This window comes from Phalacrocorax aristotelis, chromosome 21, assembly GCF_949628215.1.
Source record: "Phalacrocorax aristotelis chromosome 21, bGulAri2.1, whole genome shotgun sequence".
Taxonomy (NCBI): Eukaryota; Metazoa; Chordata; class Aves; order Suliformes; family Phalacrocoracidae; genus Phalacrocorax; species Phalacrocorax aristotelis.
The window spans coordinates 6,617,430-6,637,407 of record NC_134296.1 but is presented as its reverse complement, the minus strand read 5'-3'; the positions used below and the strand labels follow the sequence as shown (position 1 = coordinate 6,637,407).

Genomic DNA, 19,978 nt, shown 5'->3' with positions numbered 1-19,978 from the left:
ACCAGCCCTTCAGGGACGTAACCGGAGCTTGGTGGAACAGCAGTTTCAGGGATATCAGGACTATTTCAGTCATGAAACCACTTAGTACTGTTTAGGAAAGCAAGCCTATAAGGACAGCAGAGGAGGAGTTGTTTCAGTGTTAAATTACTGAGCCACACACGCAGTATTTGCCTAACCAGCTAGACCTGAATTGCTGTTCAAACAGCGCTTTTCTGCCTGATGTTGGCAATCAGGGAGCTAATTACACTGGATTAGGGTTTTTCTCTTAATTACATGAAAAATTTAGCACGGCTGATGTTCATGAGGCTGCAGGGGATTAAAGCGGAAGCCATGTGTTTATCTACAGGTCAATTATGGAAGCGAAAGCAGTAACGTGGTGTAGCTTTGTCTCTCCCGTCCATGGACCCCAGCCTGAACCTATCTCATGATGTTGATTTTGGGCCATGGGCACGATAAGGGATTAGCTGTGCTGGCTGGTGTGTGAACAAAGCAGGGGCCCGGGGGAAGACCTGCCTCGGCCCTTCCAGCGTGGTGTTTCACAGCTCTAGGGCACATCTGCTCCACCTCATCGTGCAGAGGAAAGTACAAGCAAAACATTTCGGCATGAAACCAGGCATGGGCTGGTTGGGTCCTGCTAAGGTGTTCAGGGTCGCGCTGCGGGGCGATGTGCTGCTCGTACACACCAACACGCCACTCTTCGGTTCCAGCCCTTTAGCCGTGGCCCTTCTGTTCCTGCCTCCTCCGAATTTGGAGATGGCTACTGTTGCCGCTGTGCTTTGGCTGGGTCACCCCGTTGTTACCACGGCTGCTCTTGTGTTTGGTGCCAGTGGTATCCAAGACCTCCAGAGGAAGAGCTGTGGCGTCAGCTGAAATGACCCCGTGGTATGCCACAAGGACGCTGTGTGCAGCAAGTATCATGGCCTTGGGCACGTCCACTCGCCTCTTTTGTGACTTGTTTCACCATGAATGAGGTGGGAAGGCCCAGAGCTCCTTGCCTGCCTGTCCCTGGGTAGTGCTGCCAGAACCGGGTGAGGCTTTGCTCCGGGGGCTGCAGCTCGCTGCTGCTCTGCAGGGCTGTGAGAGCCGCGCTGACAGCGCAGCTGGAGCTGCAAAGTGCTTCAAGTGTTAAATGCAATCCCTGAGTACCGATTGCAGCACCATCCTGACTGCTCCAGAGACTATAGGCAGAACAATAAGCTCCTTCAGGTTCCCCCTCGTTCCTCAGCTGAATTTGAACTTTTAACCCCTGAGTTTGGGCATCTGAGGACCAGAGAGTTGATCCATCCATCAGCCTCTTCCTTCCCTTCCTCTCTAGCCTGATGCACAGTAGAGTGTTTTATGCTGTCCCAGGTCTGCGGTGTGTGCCCGACAGTGGCACCGACTCCCCGGAGACGGGGACTGATGCACACGTCGAGCCCAGCGATCTCCCTGCATGTCCAAGGCAGCGTTCAGCAGTATTACACGTGTTGCATATACAGATTATTCAGAGCCAGTTCATCTGTTTATCTGCTGATTAATTCTGAGGTGCTGGAAAAGGCGTATGCTGAAGGCTTAGTGAGTTACAGTGCAGAGATTGAAGAGTGGTTTGGGGTTTTTTGTTTGGTTTTTTTGTTTGTTTTTTTTTTGGGGGGGGGGGGTGTTGTTTTTTGTTTGGGGTGTTTTTTTCCAGTTTTTTAGGGTTTGGGTGTTTTTTTAAATCCTTGATCTGCCCCAGAATAGCATTTGGGAAAGCAGCTCACAGGGCCAAAAGCAGTCTTCCTCAGCGTGTGCCACTCGCGCTGGGAACGGGGTCCCTCAGGCCTCCGTCTGCTGGGCACTGGGAGATCTGAGCACGAATGAGCAGATAGGAAAGCATAAGGAGAGATTCAGCTCCCATGGATTTATTCTTGTCTGAATCCTACCAGAAGGCTTTAATGCATCCAGTACAAGGCCCTGTATAACCAAATGTCCTTGAGCAGCGCACCAGCCTGGCAGTTCGTCGTGCATCTTGCCTTGCCTGACGAAACCACGCTTGGTCCAGCTCCCATATGCCTGGTGGTGAACAGGACCCAAACGCAGAGCGTGTCCCCCCCGGTAGGTGGTTAAAGACCGACGAGCCGGGCTGCTGCGGCGCGCAGGGGAGGGGAGAGAGCCGGGAGCCCTGCGGCGTGGCCGCCCGCGGCGCCAGCGCGGAGCTGCCCCCTGGGAGCCATGGGGCAGTGCCAGTTTGGCTGTGGCTCTGCCCGTCCTTAAGTGACCTCACTTGCAAAGCTGTCGCTTTAGTAAAATTCAGCCTGTGTACGGACGGCATGGTCAGCCGCCGGCCGGTGAGAGCTTTGGACTCCTTTGTTCTGGCCCATTTCTTAACTAGAAAATACCCATTTGCTACCTGCACCCCTACCTGCCTGCTGGCATCTGCAGCGGTGGTAACCCGGGACGTGCGGTGTTCCCTGCAGCCGGCCAGCGCCTGGGACGGAGCAGCAGGCGATGTGGGAGAGCCTCGTTTCCTGGGATTTAAGCTAAGCTGTGTGCTCTGTAATTTTCTCACATCCTCTGCCCGAGCAAGGTTAGATCTGTTCAGTAACGCATGACTGGCTCTGCATGCACAAATGAAACCAAAAATATGCACGGCCTCCTTGTTCACCTGATCGCTCCTGTCAGACCTAAAGCATTGCTAACCTACCAGGCAGGATTTCTCCACAAGTTTATAAGACCAAAAGATAACAAAATTTAGATGCTTTTATTTCCTTCTGGGCTTTGGCCTTTAGTGGCTGGTGGTTTGGCTTGTGTTGCAGCGTTCCCGGGAGGCGTTGGGCAGGAAGTCTATGTCGTTTGAAACGTATTACTTACATGATGTTTTTTGAAAAGGAAAGAGAATAATATTTCCTGAGGAACTTTTTGGTTCCCACCTGATCAGCTGGAAGCCCTGACTAGGGAGAAGCAGGGTTTTCATGTGACAGTTTTTGACAGGCATTTAGTTTTCTTCCTCCTTGGGGAGAATCACAGCTCGCTGCCGCTCGTTTAGAGCAAACTCCACATTAGACCAGATTGTTTAAGTGGCTTTTTATTCCATTTTACATGGCCACTCCAGGTCAACAAACCAAACTAAGCAAGACCAATCCCTTCAGTTGTGAAATGTACTGCTGTCGGAGGATGATCGTAGGGAGAGAGCTTGACGCCGAGCAGTGGAGGATTATTCAGCTGGAAGGGCACAGGTGAGGTGTGGATGGGTGACAGAGATACGGTGCTATTTGGGGACTTTAGTGACGAGCTGCAAATGGTATGTGACAAGCGATTCTGAGCAGGTACCCAGTACCGTTGCCGCCCTAAATAAGCACCAGCTCTGTGCTTCCTCTTGTATTTTCTGTCAGTCACTGGAGGCTTAGAGAGGCTGAGTGCCCTGTCCCGTTTTCCTTCACTGTGGCTATTGCTCACTCCCCAACATGCTTCTCACAACTCCCTGCATCACTAATTGTGTCCTACAGGCAGCAAAGACGAGGCGTGCCCCTCTCCTGTCCTTGCTCCGAGTCCCTTCGGGCGCCTGCTAATGCGGAGCCTGGCGGTGGGCTCAGGGCAAAGAGGAGAAAAAGCCAGGGTGTGACTCGGGCTTTGTCATACCCAGCGGGCTGAAGGGCAGAGTGGGACCAGCCTGGCCCCTGTGCAACCAGGGCTCCTGTTGCAGCCAGCTAACGCGGCTGCGCATCCCTGCCAAAGTCTGCTAGCGCCACGGAGAAGAGCGTGCTTCAGGAAAAAGGAAGAAAACCCCTCTGCCTCTTCCTGGAGCTGTCCTCTTTGCCTGCCTGTGCTTTCATTTGCTTCCCAGCACTAAGGGAAGGAGCTGGATTGAAGCCGCACCAAGCGGGAGAAGCAGGGGTAAGTCAAGGAAAGAATGGCAGAGGCTGAAGGAGTACGTTGCGGAAAGGTTAGCGTGCAGTGCCTTGTGATACAGCAACACCTACCTCGTTCCTTTCTCTGGGAGGCCAACACTTAGTCTCTTTGATGATTTCCTTGCTCAGTGCCAAAATGTAAAGCCTGCAAGCAGCAAAGTGCTGCAAACCTAATGATTCCCATTTCCCAGAGAAGCACTGAGCCCTCTCTTTAAAAATAATACAGGGATGTAAAGGGAGAAGGGTGCTTATTGCTGAACAAAAGAAAAGGGAAGTCATTGCACATCGTGGCTCTTTATTAGGGGACAAACGAGAAGTGAATAGGTTTTGTACCATGCTGCAGACGTGCCCTGAACTGTCCTCCCGGGGACTAAATCCACAGGATGCTCTCAAGTGCTTCTGCCTTTAATGGGTTGTTCTTTGATGCTGGTGGAAGGTGCAAGGCGGATCACCTTGAACCCCGGGCAACGGGCTCTTTGCAACAAGTGCTCCAAAAAAAGAGTGCTGCTCCTTTGCAGTGTTCCCTGCCTGGCAGCTGATCCCTGGAGCCCTCAGAGTTAATACCCTCTAACTCCTGCTTTTGAATTGGGCCCTCTTCCGCACTGGCTTTCCTGAAGAGCAGAGAAGGCAATCTTCTGGGCGCTTCATTCAATCATTTTTTTCATCTCACTACTGTTCTTAGCTAAGCTTGGTCTGGTCTGTGCCGTGCAAGTGGTTGGGTTGCGGCGTGGCTTTGCAGGGATTCCCTACGGTGCGCGGAGCCTTCCCGAGGGGGCAGGGGTGGGAGAGAGCTTCCCTCCTGATGGGAACCACCCGAGCGCTGGGACTCAAGGCAAAGGCAATGCTGCTGATCTAAAGCACCGTCCAAAGCAATATGACCTAGCCAGTCAGCCTACCCAAATTTGATTCTAATGAATCCATCCCCGGAAGAATACTACTTAATTAATTAGCAGCTCATTTGCATGAGGTGGCACGTTATTAAAGTTCTGCTGCTGCAAGTCGGGCTGTGACAAGGTGTGAGCTGACAGCTTTTCAAATAAAAAGTCTTTTAAAGGAATGATCTTCCAAACTAGCAGCTTTGTTCTAAATGAGCCTCTCATGCAGTAATAAATTAAAGACATGGGGGCTGCTGATTAGTCTCTGCATGGTGCCTCTGTACCATCCTCCCTGTTTTATCTTGGAGGATCAGCTCTCCAGAAGGGTGGAGGGAGAAGAAGGGTGGAAGAACGAAATAAAGGCTTAGGGGAGAGAGAGAGAACAGCTCCAGTGGCAATCTCCTCTGAAGGTTTTGTACTGGTACCTGTTAGGATGCCTGAGCTACGGCTTCAGCCCAGGAAGTGGCTTCTTTCACCTCCAGAAGCCAGCAGAGAGGCAGCGCGGGATCCGCCTGTGAATAGGAGGGACTGTGTTAGTGGAAGCTCTTTTCCCTGCGGCGATCCGAGTGCCCAGCCTCCTGGGTGCACTCCCAAAGCAGCGCCCTGAATGTTGGTATCGCAAGTGGTTGCCATTAGCCGGGGGACACGGGGGGTTGCCGAAACGGCTGGGATCTCTGGTACGATAGCCTGTTGACTCTGCCTTGAGCTTTAGCACAGAAGGAAGGGTGGGTTTTTCTTTGTTTGGTTTTTTAAAACCTGCCTTGCCTTCCCTGTAGATAGGTTCAAACTCTTTGAAATGGTAAGATTGAAAGCATCCAGGTCTCTCTGTTTTAGTTGAGCGTGCTGATTCTGGGCAGGGTTGCAGCCTTCTTGTCACACGGGGCTAGGAAGAAAGCCTTGCTCTCAGGAACAGTTCTCCACCCTTAGCTCTCGAGATGCAGGAATTGAGAGTTAATTTGGGTCGGTTTGTTTGCTGGGTTGGCATTTTTGTGCTTAGCGGCGTGTGTGGGTGCCAATGCTGCAGACTACGATCCCTTCCTCCCTGCGGAGCCGCCTGGGACCCCGGGGGGTTTCTCTGTGCTCTTCCCCAATTAGCCCAGCAGTTCCTCTGACTCGCTCTTCCTCTGGGGAGCTGCAGATTCCCAGGTTGTGACTTTGAACACTTAGCTAACATTTCCCAAGCAGAAGAGATGGGAAACACATGTGGGTGTGAAAGACACATACATAGAGACATTTTTGACATGAGTATTGAATTCACAGAAACCTCAGATCTATAAATAATTCGGGTCATGAAGCCTGATCAGAATAAACTCGGGCTCGAAGCCACCCGGCCTCCCCCGTGCTGTGCGTGGCTGTGCAGCTGCTGACCCCACGTTACCTCCTGTGCCCCAGACCTGCGGCACAGCATTCCCTTCCCTCTCCCCCATCCCCTTTTGTAGGTATAAAGTCAGCCACAGCCGCCCATGCAGGTGGTGTTTGCGGCTCCTGGAAATGAGGGATCATCTGAGCAGGGGGTCCCAGCAATTTAATCTATTGGGAAAGGTGAGATCTGAGCGAGACAGGGACAGAGGAGGTCTGTCTCCTTGCACCTGGAGCTTCCCTGAAGTACAGGGAGGGGCTGGAGGAGGAAAATGTCTCCAAAAAGCGAGATTAGGACTCAGAAAACATGAGGAGAGAGGCGGTCTTGGCTTTGCACTGCCTTGACACTTTGTCTGTATTGTGCCCAGCAGCAGGAGGGAGAAGTTGGGATGCGAGGCTGGGTTTGCTTGGATAGGGCTTTCATGTCTCTCTGAAGTTCAAAAGGAACAGTGAATTTGAACACCAGGGCTTTGCAGAGCGGTGTCGCCTGGGCGGCCCTCGCTGGAGGGAGGGGGGAGCTGTGGGGAGAGTTCGGGTGCTTGCACCGAAGCGCCAGTGACTTCCCCACCGCTCGTTAGTGCCTCGTGAAATTGAGTCTTCAAGCGGTGTCCAGGCGCAGCGTGAGGTGAGACGCTGATGTGATGCCACTGGGCTGCTCATCACTGGTCCCGCTGGTTTGTTCCCTTCCCAGCCGGCTCCGCTGCCCATCGCTCTGGTGGCCACGGCCGCCCTGCTCAAGGCCCCTCTCTGGCGCTTTATAAAAGAAAGATCTGTGTCTGCAGAAATTTAGGGAATGGTCATGGTACCAGTAGGCAGTGCTCGAGGAAAGCCCTCGTGGTCGTGGCGCAACTCCAACGCCTGCGTGCTCGCGGGGCTCGCTGCAAAGGGCTCTTTACCAAACTGATTTTTCTCCCCAGCTGGTCCCGTAGGGTTTTGTAAGGGCAACCCCAATGGGGATTAGTGAGTGTATTTAATGTTTAGTCAGCCAGTGTAATTCTGGAAAGGATAGATTTTCTTCTCCCTGGGAGACCAGATCATTTGGTCTTGAGGAGCTGTTTTGCTACGAGCCACTCAGCCTGACAGTGTTGTGACTCTGGAGCGAACCCATCTATCGAGGCTTCTCCGTGCTATCTGTGGGGTAAAAATAAAAGCGATGCCTACCATGGCGGATGTATTCTATCCTGATTTGGCAAAAATGCATAAAGAAGATGTGACAGGAGAGAAAGAGACTGGGATATGAGGGAGCCTCCAGGTAATGAAGTTAATTGGATATGCTGATTTGAATTGAATATGCGTGTAAGGGTTGTCATTAACTTCCTCATGGACATATCTATGATTTAAAGGAAAGATACTTAATGGGATTACTATTTCACTTAAATTTCAAGGGGGAGACTTCCCACGTGGAGAGCAGTGAGCTAAATCACACTCCTGGTGTTCCTGCCTGCAGGAGGTGTGCGCAAGGAAAGCCAGTTCTTTGGGGCTGGGTTCCTCCTCCCGCAGATGGAGGCACGGGGAGGGATGCTATCCAGCGGCTCAGGCAGGGCCCCATGCATCTGCGGTACCAGATTCAGATCCCAGACCTCCTCTGGACTGGCTGTACGATACTCAGCAAACCACTCGGCTTCCCTGTGGTTTATTAATGACCTGCAAATGGCTCCAACCTAGCTCCCCCAGCGCCAAGAGTTGTTTGATGTTAGCAATGCTCTGAGGGAGTCTAAGGGGTACTTTACCCACAGAAGAATTTCATATAGGGTCTGAAGGGCTCTTGGAAACTTCTTGTACAGAGATTTGCAATTTGTATTCTGGATTTTCCCCTCCTAAAGATTGCCGTGCTTTTTTCTCTCTGGCTGTCGGAGGCAGATGCCAGCATGGGCAACCCTGTAAAATGATGCTGTGAGAAAGGGTGCTCGTGAGGGGGACAGCAAAAGTGGCAGGTCATGGTGAGCATCTCGCCTCCTTCTTAGTCTGGTCTGGAGGAAGAGTAGCCCACTTTAATTAAATTGGATTAGCAAAAGTAAATCCTTTTTGCAAAGACTGTTTGGCAGAGGCACGCACAGAAAATCTGGACTAATATTTATCTTGTCCTGTTTTTAGGGAGCTTTTGCAGCGCTGAGTCTCTTACTTGTGAAAACTTCCTTTAGAACCAGGTCTAGGTAGGAGAAACCCCACAGTACCACAGACAGGAGGAGGAAGGGAAAGGCTATTTAAACTATACTGCGCTCCAGCCTGGTTCAGACACCTGCTGCCAGTAACAGTCGTTCTGCGAAGTTTCCTGCACCGTAGCAAGAGATCCGTCCTAGAGCTTTATGGGAAGCGCTAATGGGCCATGCCCGAGAGCTGAGATGTGCAGACCCGAATGGCAAATATGTGGCAGTTCTGCAAAGACGCACCTTGGCAGCGAAGGCTGCGCCTCGTTGTCTTTGGTTTCTATTTCAGGCAGTAGATGCAGTAACGCTCCAGTGCGCGCGTTCCCAAAGCTGGCACAGTTCTTGAAACATCCATTTTACACAAATGCAATGTTATTTGATAGCACTCACCCTGAAGGGCTAGAAATCCCAGCATGAAAGGAGCAGTCTTAAGGCTCCAGGGTCGACTAGGCTTTTCACTTTGTCACCGTTACATACAACAATAAGCAAATTCAGCCAGTGCCTTGCACTTCTTGACCAAGAGCATCGTTTCAGGACCCCTTTCCATGACTTCATGGGCCATCTCAGGTGGAGGGGTGCAGCCAGTAGCGAGGTGCTTTGGGACCCATCTCCCATGAGGCATCTGCGTATGTGGGGAGAAGCTGCAGTTGTGGAGGAATGAACAGGTGGCCTTGCGTCTAGGACCCGGGATGGGGAATTGGTCCCTTCATGCATGGACTTATTCAGCTGGTTTTAGTGGCATCAGGCATTTCATCATGAGTCAGCCTCATTGAAACACTCATAATGAAAACAGACAGGTAATTTAATCGTGGAAAGTTCCTACAAAGAGATTCAGTGTCTTCTAATGGGAGCCTGCTGGAGGGAACTGGAAGGGAATCCAGATGTATCTTAGCTCTTGTACAGGCTGGGCAAAATACCTAACAGAAACTGTAGTACAATAGGTATGGTGGAGCTTCACGTCGTATTAGATCCTTGAACGGCTCATACGCTTATCACCGTGGGTGCTACGCTGCAACATATACAGGGCACACCATGGTATTTTGCTAATCTCTTAAGATAATGCAGAGTTTATGCCTGCTGTCTGTGTTGTGGGGGTATTAGGCACATAAATCTGCGCAGTGCCTTTGAAGGGCTGCCGTTCCCTGAAATGAGCAGCATTCTGCTCTGTCACGTGGGGCGTTTTGCTGGCCCGGTGTCTTCCGAGCCAGGGAAGATATTTGGATTTGCAGATTATGTCATCATTTTCAATCCATATTTGTAAACGCACATGGAGAGTGACTGAGGAAACCGCTGTGTCTGTCCCAAACGGCTTCTCCGATTCGCGTCCGAGTGTGCAAGCCTGCGATCTGTCCTCCCAGTCTCTGCTGTCTCTCAGGTGGCTGAGCATGTCTCTGAATCCTCTGATCCTGAACATCCTCTGATCCTGGACACCTCTGGTTTCCATTGCACTGATGTGCTTCTCCCTGTACCCGCCTGCTCCCTGTTCCACTGTGCTCCCACCCATTCCAACCTGCACCCCTTCCCTCTGTGTCTTTCTCCTAAGCCCTTCCCATGCCCTGTCATCATGTCGTGAGAGAGAAAAAAAACCCAACAGTGTTAGGGGGATGTAAAGAAACACGACCACCAGCAGCCCAGCCCCGTCCCGCTGCCCGCCGCTCCTGCACCGCTGTGCCTGGAGCCTGGCCTCAGGGATGAGCCCAGACTTGCAGGGTCGGTACCACGCCACTGTGCTAGTGATGGGTCGGGAGTTGTTTGGCACTGGAAGGGCACCTGTAAGTTAGGCAGGGGAATTCTTTCTCTCTCCAAACATCAACAAGAAGCTTCCTGCTGTGAAGATGATCCCTTTCTTCTTCCTCGTTCGCAGGAATCATCATTCTTCTCTGACATCATCATTTGTTGTCATGGAAACCAAGCCCTCAGGAAGAGATGCAGTGGAGCATCCTGGTGTCAGTGGGTGCGTCTCAGGCCCTGTGCTCTGGGCACGGGGCTCTGGGATAACACACACCACAGCGTGGGGGACAGGAGGCCGACGGGCTCCGCTCTCCCCTTGTCCTGTGGTCTCTGAGCAGCACGAAGCCATCTCACCTTGACACGCTTGGTGAGACACCTATGGGGAAGGCAGGAGGGTGCAGGCAGCACCCAGCACCCTCTGCAGAGCTCCGGCTGCGTCCCAAGACACCCGTGCCCGGCACAACTCCAAGCACCTGTCCAGGCTGGAGGAGCCACCACGCACGTGGTGCCGTCTCCAGCCCAGAGCCGCAATTCCCAGTTGGAATTGGCCTGCACAAGGCTTGTCCACTGGTATCTCTCTTTATTAGCCCTGTCTGACCTCATTACTAGAAAGAAGCTCAATTTAACGAGCTGCCAGTGCCCCGAGGGAACCCTGAGAAACAGTTGTTTTTCACAAAGGCTGCTGATCCTTCATGTCCAGCGTTTCCATTCCCGTTTGGCCATTAATCAGGTGTTTGCATGGAAGCGGCCGTGTGTCCCTGACAGCCCAGTGTCCCTGCTATTTATTCCTCAGGTGATTTTGCTGCCTCGTCCCTATGTCCATGGCGCAGGCTGGTGCAGGAGGTGGCAGTGGTGCGCGCACGGGATGGTGGTTCCGCAGGCAGCGCGGGTCACTTGCGTTTGCAGCCCCCAGTAAGGCACTGGTCTCAACCTGCCTCTAGTCCTCAGAATTTCATGAAGGCAATGAAGTATGCTGATTTGCACAGGTGTAACTAAAGCAGGATTTGACCTTCTGCCTATTTTTGCGTTTTGCTTTCTGAAAGTTCAGGGTTTTGAGCCAGGCTTGGGCTGCCTGTTTAATCCTGCCAGAGGCTCCCTGATCTGACCATGGGTGTTAAACCAGGCCGCTCAGATTCACACCTGGTGTTCTTTTATATCACTACAAACCCAGAAGGTAACGAGAAAAGAGAGAAATCCAGAAAATAAATGTGTTTGTGTACCCAACATGTCTTTACATGGCAGGAGGCATCAGGGCTTTTTCCAAGCAGAGGATTTATCTGGCGGAGGGTGCAGGGGAGCATCTCTCCTCTATGAGTGTGAAGATCTCTATGTATTTCCAGCTGGGGTGGCACATCTCTCAGATAAATCTTAAGATGCTTAACAACCTGCTCTCTTACCTCCTGGGGACATAGACCAGAAAAAATAGATGTCCCTCTCTGCTGCTCCGTTCTGCCTCTTCTGAAGGCTTAAACTTGTCCAAAGCCGGTTCTTCGTGCCTCTTTCTCCCTCCCGCAGCCAGGCAGGGAGTAATCGAGCAGCAAAACGGGATGTGGCAAGGCAGCTCGGCATGCGGCTGCAGCAGATGGCATCTTTGTGATAAGAGGTTTTTCTAGGGACAGGCAGTCCCCCGTGTGTCCCTCCCCTCGCAGGGCAGCGTGCACATGCTGCTCGACACCCCGGTGCCGAGCGCGTTCCTGGCCCGTCTAACGGCATCGCTGTCGCTGTGAGCCACGGGGCCGGCCGCGGTTCCACCGAGCCCCCGCCTCACCTGACTGCTCTCCTCTCCCTGCCTGACGCTTGCCAGCATTTTCAGCTACGTAGACACCATGTTGCCATCAAATGGCTATTCAAATATGCAAATCCTGGTAGGAAAGACAATGTAAATTGTTTGTTTATCCTCCTCCCTTCCCCTTGCACGGCCCCCAAGGCCATAAATTATTAACTTTTGGAAGAGATGGCATATCCTCAACAGCAGCCGCTCCTGGCAGGGATGGGATTTGTCACAGTTTGGGCAGGTTTTCCTGCCGGAGCAGGGAGTTGTGTTTTGGTGGGGTGGATGGATGCTGGGAGCCCGTCAGACTGCACGAGCCATATGGCCGCTGTGTCAGTTCTCTGCTCGCTCAGCAGCACGGGCTGGACTGGGCTCGCCTTGCTGAATCCTGCAAATCTGAAAGTGGTGGGATGGCAGCAGCACCTCCAAAATTTTAGGCAAGGATGGTATTGTAGGAGGCTTCTGTGGCAGCAAGAGGTGACGGAGATTGTCTGAGTCTCATTTCTTATGCATCTGGAGAAAAATAAACCTCTCTTCTGTAACTTGGCTTTGTTGTGCTGCCTGCGGAGTCTTGCAGTCTTCTTTCAGGCTTACTTTGGAGAGAACCTGAAAAGTTTACAATCTCTGTTACGCTTGGATGCCCGTGGTCAGTCATAGCACACTGACAGCCTGTGTGCTCACCTTGCGACCTCAAAACTCTATCATTTCTCATGGATTGGAGAAATTGTATCAACTTCAGTGGAGAAGGAGCCCTTGCTTTAACACCTGTGCATGCATGTCGCTTGCCAGTACTTAGCTTTGTCTCCAGCTTGCGAGCTGAGATTTTGAATTACATTCCTTTTCCTACCTCATCCTGCTCCCCTCACCCCCCCAGCCCCCAAAATAAAATCGGAATTTGGCTGCTATGAAATCACCTGTAATCTCTTTGTGCTTCTTCCAGATCCGAGCAGATGGTCCTCCCCATGGTGGAATTCAGTATGAAATGGTGACAATTTTCAAGGACGGGAGCCCAGTCCTTCGAGACATGGCCTTCTCCATCGATCAGAAGTATCTGTACGTCATGTCGGAGCGACAGGTAAGGCATCTGCCTCTGTACCTCCGTGGTTGCGGCTTCTTTCCATGAGGAGGGTGTTGCTGGAGCACACGGAGCTGAGGCGGCGTGCTGAGCCCCGCGGTGCGGAGATCGGTGCGGGTAGACGGAGCACCAGCCGAAGCTTAGTTTATCTGCCTCCTACCAGAGATTGAAAGCAGCGCACCAGGGAGAGGGTTATGCCTGCTTGCTCTTGTCTGCAGGTGCTGGAGCTGAGCTGCTGTGGAGGAAACGTGGTGCGGGGCTTTGAACCCTGCCTAGAGAACGAGATCTGGAGCCACGAGCATTACTGACCGACTGGCAGGCTGTGGTTCTGTGTAGCTTTGAGCATCCTGTACGATGGCTTTATTTATTGATTTACTGGTATATTTTAAGTGGTTGTGAGCGAGTGATGCTGGTGCACAGAGGTGGGACCAAGCACGGTGTGGGTGGGTGGGCACCCTGCAGCCTCACCCCCAGCACAGCGAACGTCCCTTCTTGGCTCTGTCTAATCAGAAATCAATCATGTAATCTTTACCACAATTTCTCATTTTAAAAATGGGAGTAGCTTTTTTCCTGTATCACACCGTGGTCTTACAAGGAAAAGTCATTAGTGTCCGTATAGCTTTTAAGACGGGGGTGGTTTGAACACGTTCCACACGTTTGCAGTGCTTTGACAAGGGCGGGCTGGTTAACAGGCATCAAACCTGAGCAGCTCAGGTCTGCAGACCAGGGACGACTTCTTGTTCCCGGGAGGCGACTTCTTTGGAGTCGGTTTCATCACACAAGCTCTTCCCTGGGACTGGCAAACCCGCGAGGCAGGTCTCGGAAGCGGGAGCCTCATCTCGCTCGGTGTCCACGTCAGCCGTCACAGCATCCCAGAGGGAGAGCCCGGGACCGGGTCGCTGCCTCCCGCCTTGTGCCGGTGTCTCTGGGACTCACCAGTGTTTATTGTCCACACGGCCCTTCCTCTGAGCTTGTTTCTGAACAGGTTAAACTGCTCTGCAAAGAGGGACTAGACTGTAGAAAGCAAAACCAAAATTATTATGATGGGAATTTATGGCCGGTGGTCCAAGGGAGTCTGTTGCTTAGGGAAGCCGGCACAATGTAAATAATCTGGGACCTTCTGTTCTTCTCTGAGACAACAAAACACACAAAGTCCCCACCATTAAGCCAGACTTCTGGGTTCACTGGCTCTGCTGAGCATTTTATTAGCTATTACTCATGACTGTGTAATTCAGATTAATAGAGCTGGTGCCTTGTGGGTGGTGGAGAGAGAAGTGTTGCATCTGAAAGTGTCTGGATGCCATTAAATTGTTTTGTGTTGAGTTAACCCTCTGGTCACTAACAGCTTTCCATGTCTGCTGGTAAACAAATACCTGTCCTCCTTCCCACCTGCTCTGAGTGAGATGCTATGGAGAATTATCAGTGTGAAGCGCTGGAAGATCTCCTGATGGAGGTAGAGGGCGAGCAGCTATCGTAACAGCTCGCCTTGCACTGGGGAGCTTACAGCTCCTCCAAAGCCAGAAAAACTGTTTTGCTAACCAGCAGCAAAACAAAAAAAATTGGCAAATGCTTAGCTTAAAAGTTATTTAAAGCCAGGGAATAACTACTGTAGAAGAGTGCAAGGTCTTCTTCCCACTAAAAGACTTAACCGAATGAATCCCTATGGTTAAAGAAGGCATTATATGCTTGTTATAGCAACTCAGCAATAGAAACTGCCATGAGCAGCCGCAAGTTTAGGATCCCATTCCAGCTTGGAGTTGGGTTAGATGGCAACAATAAGGATCTATACAAGCTCTGAAGCAGAAATATTTCATTGAAGTGTTAATGTTGTGGTCATTTTCTCCAGAGCCCTGTGCTGCTCGTGCTCATGCCAGGGAGGAAACAATCCAGTGTGTGTCCTAAACGGCCGAGGAATTGTTTTCCTTAGGAGGAAAAATCCAGTGGGAATGCTTCCAACTCATCTTTTGTGAGGCAAGAGTGTCTTAATATTCGTCAAAGTGCTAATTTGCTTAATTGTGAAACAAAAAGATGTGAGGAGAATTAGCAAATAATAGAATATTCCTGGAATGTTAATTCCATTTCCAGCCGTGGCTCTGGCAAAGCGCTCGCCTTGGGGGAGACTCCGGGAGCAGGGGCACGCGGTCCCTCGTTCCCTGCTGGACTCACTGTAGGATTTGCCTCTTGCCCTCGTAGAGGTGCGTGCTTTGGGTCCAGAAGTCCCAGCATGCCATTACATATGGATTTTACCATCCCCTGTGACCCCACTGCCCTAATTCTGGCAATGTGATAGTTCAGCCATGTGGAGGGGAGAATATATCTTTTCGTGAGCGCTCTAATAAAGGAGCCTGAAGATGGAAAAGGGGTCAGTACCAAGAGAAGGAGAAAGGTCCACCAGCTTCAGAGGGCTGAGGCTGTAAATGGTGGGAAGTGCCCTCAGAATTACTGAGAATACACAGTAAATGTGTCCTCTGAAGTCTTGAAATCTGGAACAAAATGAAATTCTGCCACAGCAAAACGACATAGAGAGCAGCTGTTCTTAACGTTGATCTGCTGCATGTTAACATGCTGGGGGGGGATTGTCCAGAGCCTGTGATTTTAAATATCTGCTGAGAAAGAAATAGGATATGTGCCTGTGTCAAAACACATCTTTCAAAAAATGGTGGGTTTTTTTTCCTTGTGGAATTTGGCTAAGAAGCCTGTGCTCCCCAATACTGATCGGTAGCAGGTCTTGAGCTGTGGTGTTGGGTGCAGACCAGCGATGAAATGAGATGCTCTGTGTTGGACTGATTATGCTGAATAAGCCGAGATGTGTGGATGCTTCCCAACAACGAGTAGATGTAACATTTCGGTACGAAGCCCGCCTTCCTTCTGTGCTAGCAGCAGATAGGATCAGCTTTATGCCGAAATACATTAGGGAAAGCAGTTTCTTCATCCTAAAATCTGGAGTTGTGGTTGTAGGCACAGTCCTTCCCCACTCCCCCTGGCTCCTGTCCCAGCCCTGTCTGTGCCTTGCTCCAATTTATCCGCAGTCCTTTTGAGCTCTCCATGAGCCTTTCATGTTTCATTGCCAACTTCTTCCAAAGCAGAATATTTGACATTTGATTTCACTCCCACAAAGCACAGAAGCAACAGTTGCACAGCCCAGTCCGGGGGAGAGAAGGATAAAGAAACTTTGCTTCCAGCCACTTATTCTGAGTTCTTTAACCACATGATTTAAGAGTGCTTATTAGGAGCTTTTACAGGCTCTCTTCCTACTGCACCTGGTTTCAAACAGCTTTTATGGCAAAAGAGAAACGATTCTGACCCTGACTATTTAAAGCAGAAATTCATTTCTCGGCATTGCTCTAGCAAGCAAACACCATTTCTGCCCACAAGCTGAGCAAGGCTTGGATGGCGCTAGGTGCTGCTGAGATGGAGACGTGTTGCGTTAGCGGAGCTACGTGGGGTGCCAGGGTGGGAAGAGCAGTGGGGCTGGGGAGCAGGGCTGCCAGGTGTGGGCAGAGTTACGCCATGCCCTCCGACCGAAACAGCGGTGGGTGCAGTGGGTGGGTGGGCGCTGGGGGGCACCGGCACAGCTGTGGCAAGAGGACTTGCACCACGGCTCGTCTCAGCCGGTGCCCGGTGTGAGCTGCCGCTTGTTTTTCAAGGGCAGACAAATTCAATTAACAGTTTCTATCAGGAAAAAAAGCCCACAAAATACCGAAGTGGAATCGGTAGCGTTGCTGCCTTGATGGGCTCATCGGCTGCTTCGCTGAGCTCCGCTGAGACCGGTGAGACGTGAGGGTGCACCCAGGGCTGGGAGCCGCCAGCGGTCAAGCAGCAGGCGAGGGGTTAATGGCAGTGCAGGGCAAAACCAGTGACAAATGTCGTGGGGCTACCAAGAGCCCCCGGATTAGAAATCTTCCCATATTAATAGTAAGTCTGCCACGGAGCCCACACCAAGAACCCCTACGAGTGCAGAAAAGCTTCTCCAATTTCTTGCTTTCAGAGGGAAAGGCTGAAGCTTACAGGAAAAGCACTGGCTATATTGAGAAAAAATGGCTTTATAATTCAGTCCTGAAGCATTAATTGTCTGTGCATTGGGGAGACAATAGGGGTTTTTTAATGTATGAAAGCTCAGTGCATTTCAGTTAAATAAGCCCTGCAGGACGAGAGCAATTTTGTGCCTCCGAGGCTGCAACCCCTTTTTACTCGCTGTATCTGCTCTCTGTGCAAGTTCAAACTGTTGCAGCTCTGGTTTCACATGCAGCAGATTTGACTTTGCTCCCACGTACACCTTCAGCAATTGAGAGCTAACCCTGTGAGAAATGGGGAACGTACTTCAGCACGGAGATTATATAAGCATCAGCAGAATTGGGGCCAAAGATTTTTGCAGCTTTTGATAGAAGAACAAATTTTGTTATTTTTAATCTGGGAATGAGCGGAGGCTCAATCAAACGTATGGCAGGCACCAGGGCAGGGACTGCCGTCTCCAGAAGATTTCACCACCTAATCAAGGGCTATAAACACAAAATTTAAAACGGCGTGATCAAAATACTGCAGGGCTTGTTGGAAGGAATATCCCTGCGCTAGTGAAGAGAGACGTGGCCCAACAGACCTCTTCCCTTCCCGAAGGCAGAGCTGCAAGCCCCGACTGCAGCGGGTGCAGGAGGCAGGGGTGGGTGCAGGATGCTGGCACGTGCAGAGGAGCCAGACCTCGGGGCAAGCACTCCCCCTCCTCTCGCTGCCTCTTCCCCACGTGCAGACACACTGTACGAAGACATATTTTTCCTTCTTTATTTTCCAACACCTTTTTTTTTTCCCCCCAGCTAATGATCTATCACTTGTTTGTGCTAATCCCATAAAATTCTTTGAAGTGCTGAGGTCACGCGATGCAGGTCTGCTCCCCGACGAGTGAGGCAGCACCTTCCTCATGAGAAACCTGGCCAGGACGTTGCAAACAGAAAACCCATCTTCCGTAAGCATCCTCCAAAATCCCAGCACATTTCATTGCCTCAGAAATACTACAGCTCTCTGCTCATCCATAGTTACTTTGGTGGTTAATTCTGCCACAGGGGGATGATTTCATTCATCCCGCTCCGTGACTGGGAAACTCACTGTGCCCGTGGTGAAATAATAACACGTAATCAGCCAGTGAAAAGCAGATAACGCCAATTAGCACAGCAGAGCTCAGAGGGCCACGGACCTCTGTAGCCTGAGGTGTACTGAGGAATGCTTTGCTCCTCCGGTGGGTACCAAACGCTCCATGGTCGGTCTGCCCGCGTGCGTGATGCTGAGCCCCTCCGAGCCCGTTGCAGGGGAACCTTGCCTTAGGTGGAGGAAAGGAGGGTTTAAAGGGCGCGGGCTGACTCTTTGTTGGTTTTAAGCGAGCACCCTCTAGAGCACCTGAGCAATTTCTGGTGGCCGATGTGACATTTTTATACCCGGTTGATGTAGTTCAGACGCCCTTACGCAGAGTATTATGAGCAGAGCTGCACTCCCGCCCACCGCTCGGTGGGAGGCAACGAAGATTAATGCCATCCCCTAAAGATTCCCCTCACGCCGTGGTGAGAAGGGCACGGCAGTGGGGAGGGCAGAGCCGCTGCCTGCTGCTGTAAGCAATGGCCCGCGGGTGCTGGGAGGCGGCCGGCGCTGGCTGCTGGGGGTGTGCTGGGGATGCTGAAGGTGATTTGAATGGAAGAGGTGGAAGGGGCTGTTTTATGTGCCTGCAGCCGCTTTATCCCAGCCTTGTCTCTTAACCAGTGAGGAGCAGTGCTCTAGACATCATTACCGTGTGTGCATCGGCACTGGGGGGCATTGACCAGTATGACCGGTATTGACCTGGCCGTGAGCACCCCGCTCCGCGGAGGGCAGAGGGAGCAGGCGGCGCTGCCAGAGCTCGCTCAGACCTGTTGCTTTTCCACCAGTGAAGTTCCCCCCTCCCTCTTCCATATACATCATTGTGGCTTTAGGTAAAGAAAGTGCCTTTTAGGCTGCTCTGTTAGCTGTGAAATATTTGCTTTGCAAATGCCCCCGTGTCAGGAGCTGCAGATCTGCAGGAGTCTCTGAGAATGATTTGTTGTGCGGCTCCCCGTCCTGTAACCCCGAGATGTTTAAGTCCTGTGAAAACTGCTTGGCTTTGGACTGAACTTTCTGGATGCTGATTGAGAGGGAGGCAGGCAGGGGCTGCCTGGATGATTTAGAAGAGTGGAATTGGAGTGAGGGCTGAGAAAAACAAGGAAGTCTATCAATTCTGGAATAGTGAGGCTGTAAATACTAATGGTGTCCTGAAAAGAACTGAGAAAACACAATAAAAAATGCAAGAGATGTGGATGAAAGGGTCTGGAGGCATCAAGAGGGAAAAAAATGAACTGATTAAATTTTTAACTACATTATCTGCTACTTGAACAGCCAGTTAGCTGGACGTAATCTTAGCAAAGTTTGGACCACTGGGACAGGGAAAATGGCTCAGCTGAATCCCACCAGAGGTGTCTAAAATCCTGCCTCCCATGAACTGCTCCACCCATCACCCTGCGCCAGCACCCGTGCAGATAACTGCGGGTGCAGCAGGACTCGTCGGCCCCGTGCACGGCTCGCGTGGCGGGGGCTTGCTGCAACCCCCGGTGCCACCAGCCTGGCTGGGACCTCCTGCTGCTCCAGCGCCTTGGGCTGCCTAAACACACTTGCCCAACTTGTGTTCCTCCACGGCTGCTGCCAGAAAGGCATGAAATTGCCATAAGCTGGGGCAAAGAGGGAGTGGAGTAGGGGGATGAAAGAGGGAGCGCAGAGTGGGGACAAAATCCCCCCCGGATCAGCACGGTCCTTGCTGCAGCAGAGCTGCCGTCCTCGAGGAAGGGCTGTGCTCCGTGGGGAGGTTTGCACCAGCTCTGTGCCGTCCTCTTCCACCACCATCTGCTCGTGCTACGCTCTCCTAAAATTCATGAGTTGATGCAGGTTTTTCTCCGCTTTCCTCCCTGTAGTCAATTAGGAATAATTAAGAAATTCAGCTAAAAACTTGTCTGAGATCATTAACAATATCTACCTGACAAGAAGGATGAGTTAATTAACATCAATTGACCAAAAAACCCCCCAGCCTGGCCAGGTGGGACAGCATGCTGTCTCATTTTCCTGCCCTGCTGGCAGTCCATTTGTCAGGCGTGCAGAGCTCTGGCCAC

General features: G+C 51.5%; 1 protein-coding gene across 3 annotated transcripts in view; it reads left to right on the top strand.

Moving 5' to 3' along the window:
* Positions 1 to 19,978, top strand: part of PLXNA2 (plexin A2) — a 181,514-nt gene that overhangs the window by 67,348 nt on the left and 94,188 nt on the right. For all 3 annotated transcript variants that reach the window (XM_075115349.1, XM_075115348.1, XM_075115350.1), the window contains one exon: positions 12,690 to 12,824. In XM_075115349.1, the coding sequence (XP_074971450.1) occupies positions 12,690 to 12,824 (135 nt within the window). The remainder of the gene's footprint in view (positions 1 to 12,689; positions 12,825 to 19,978) is intronic.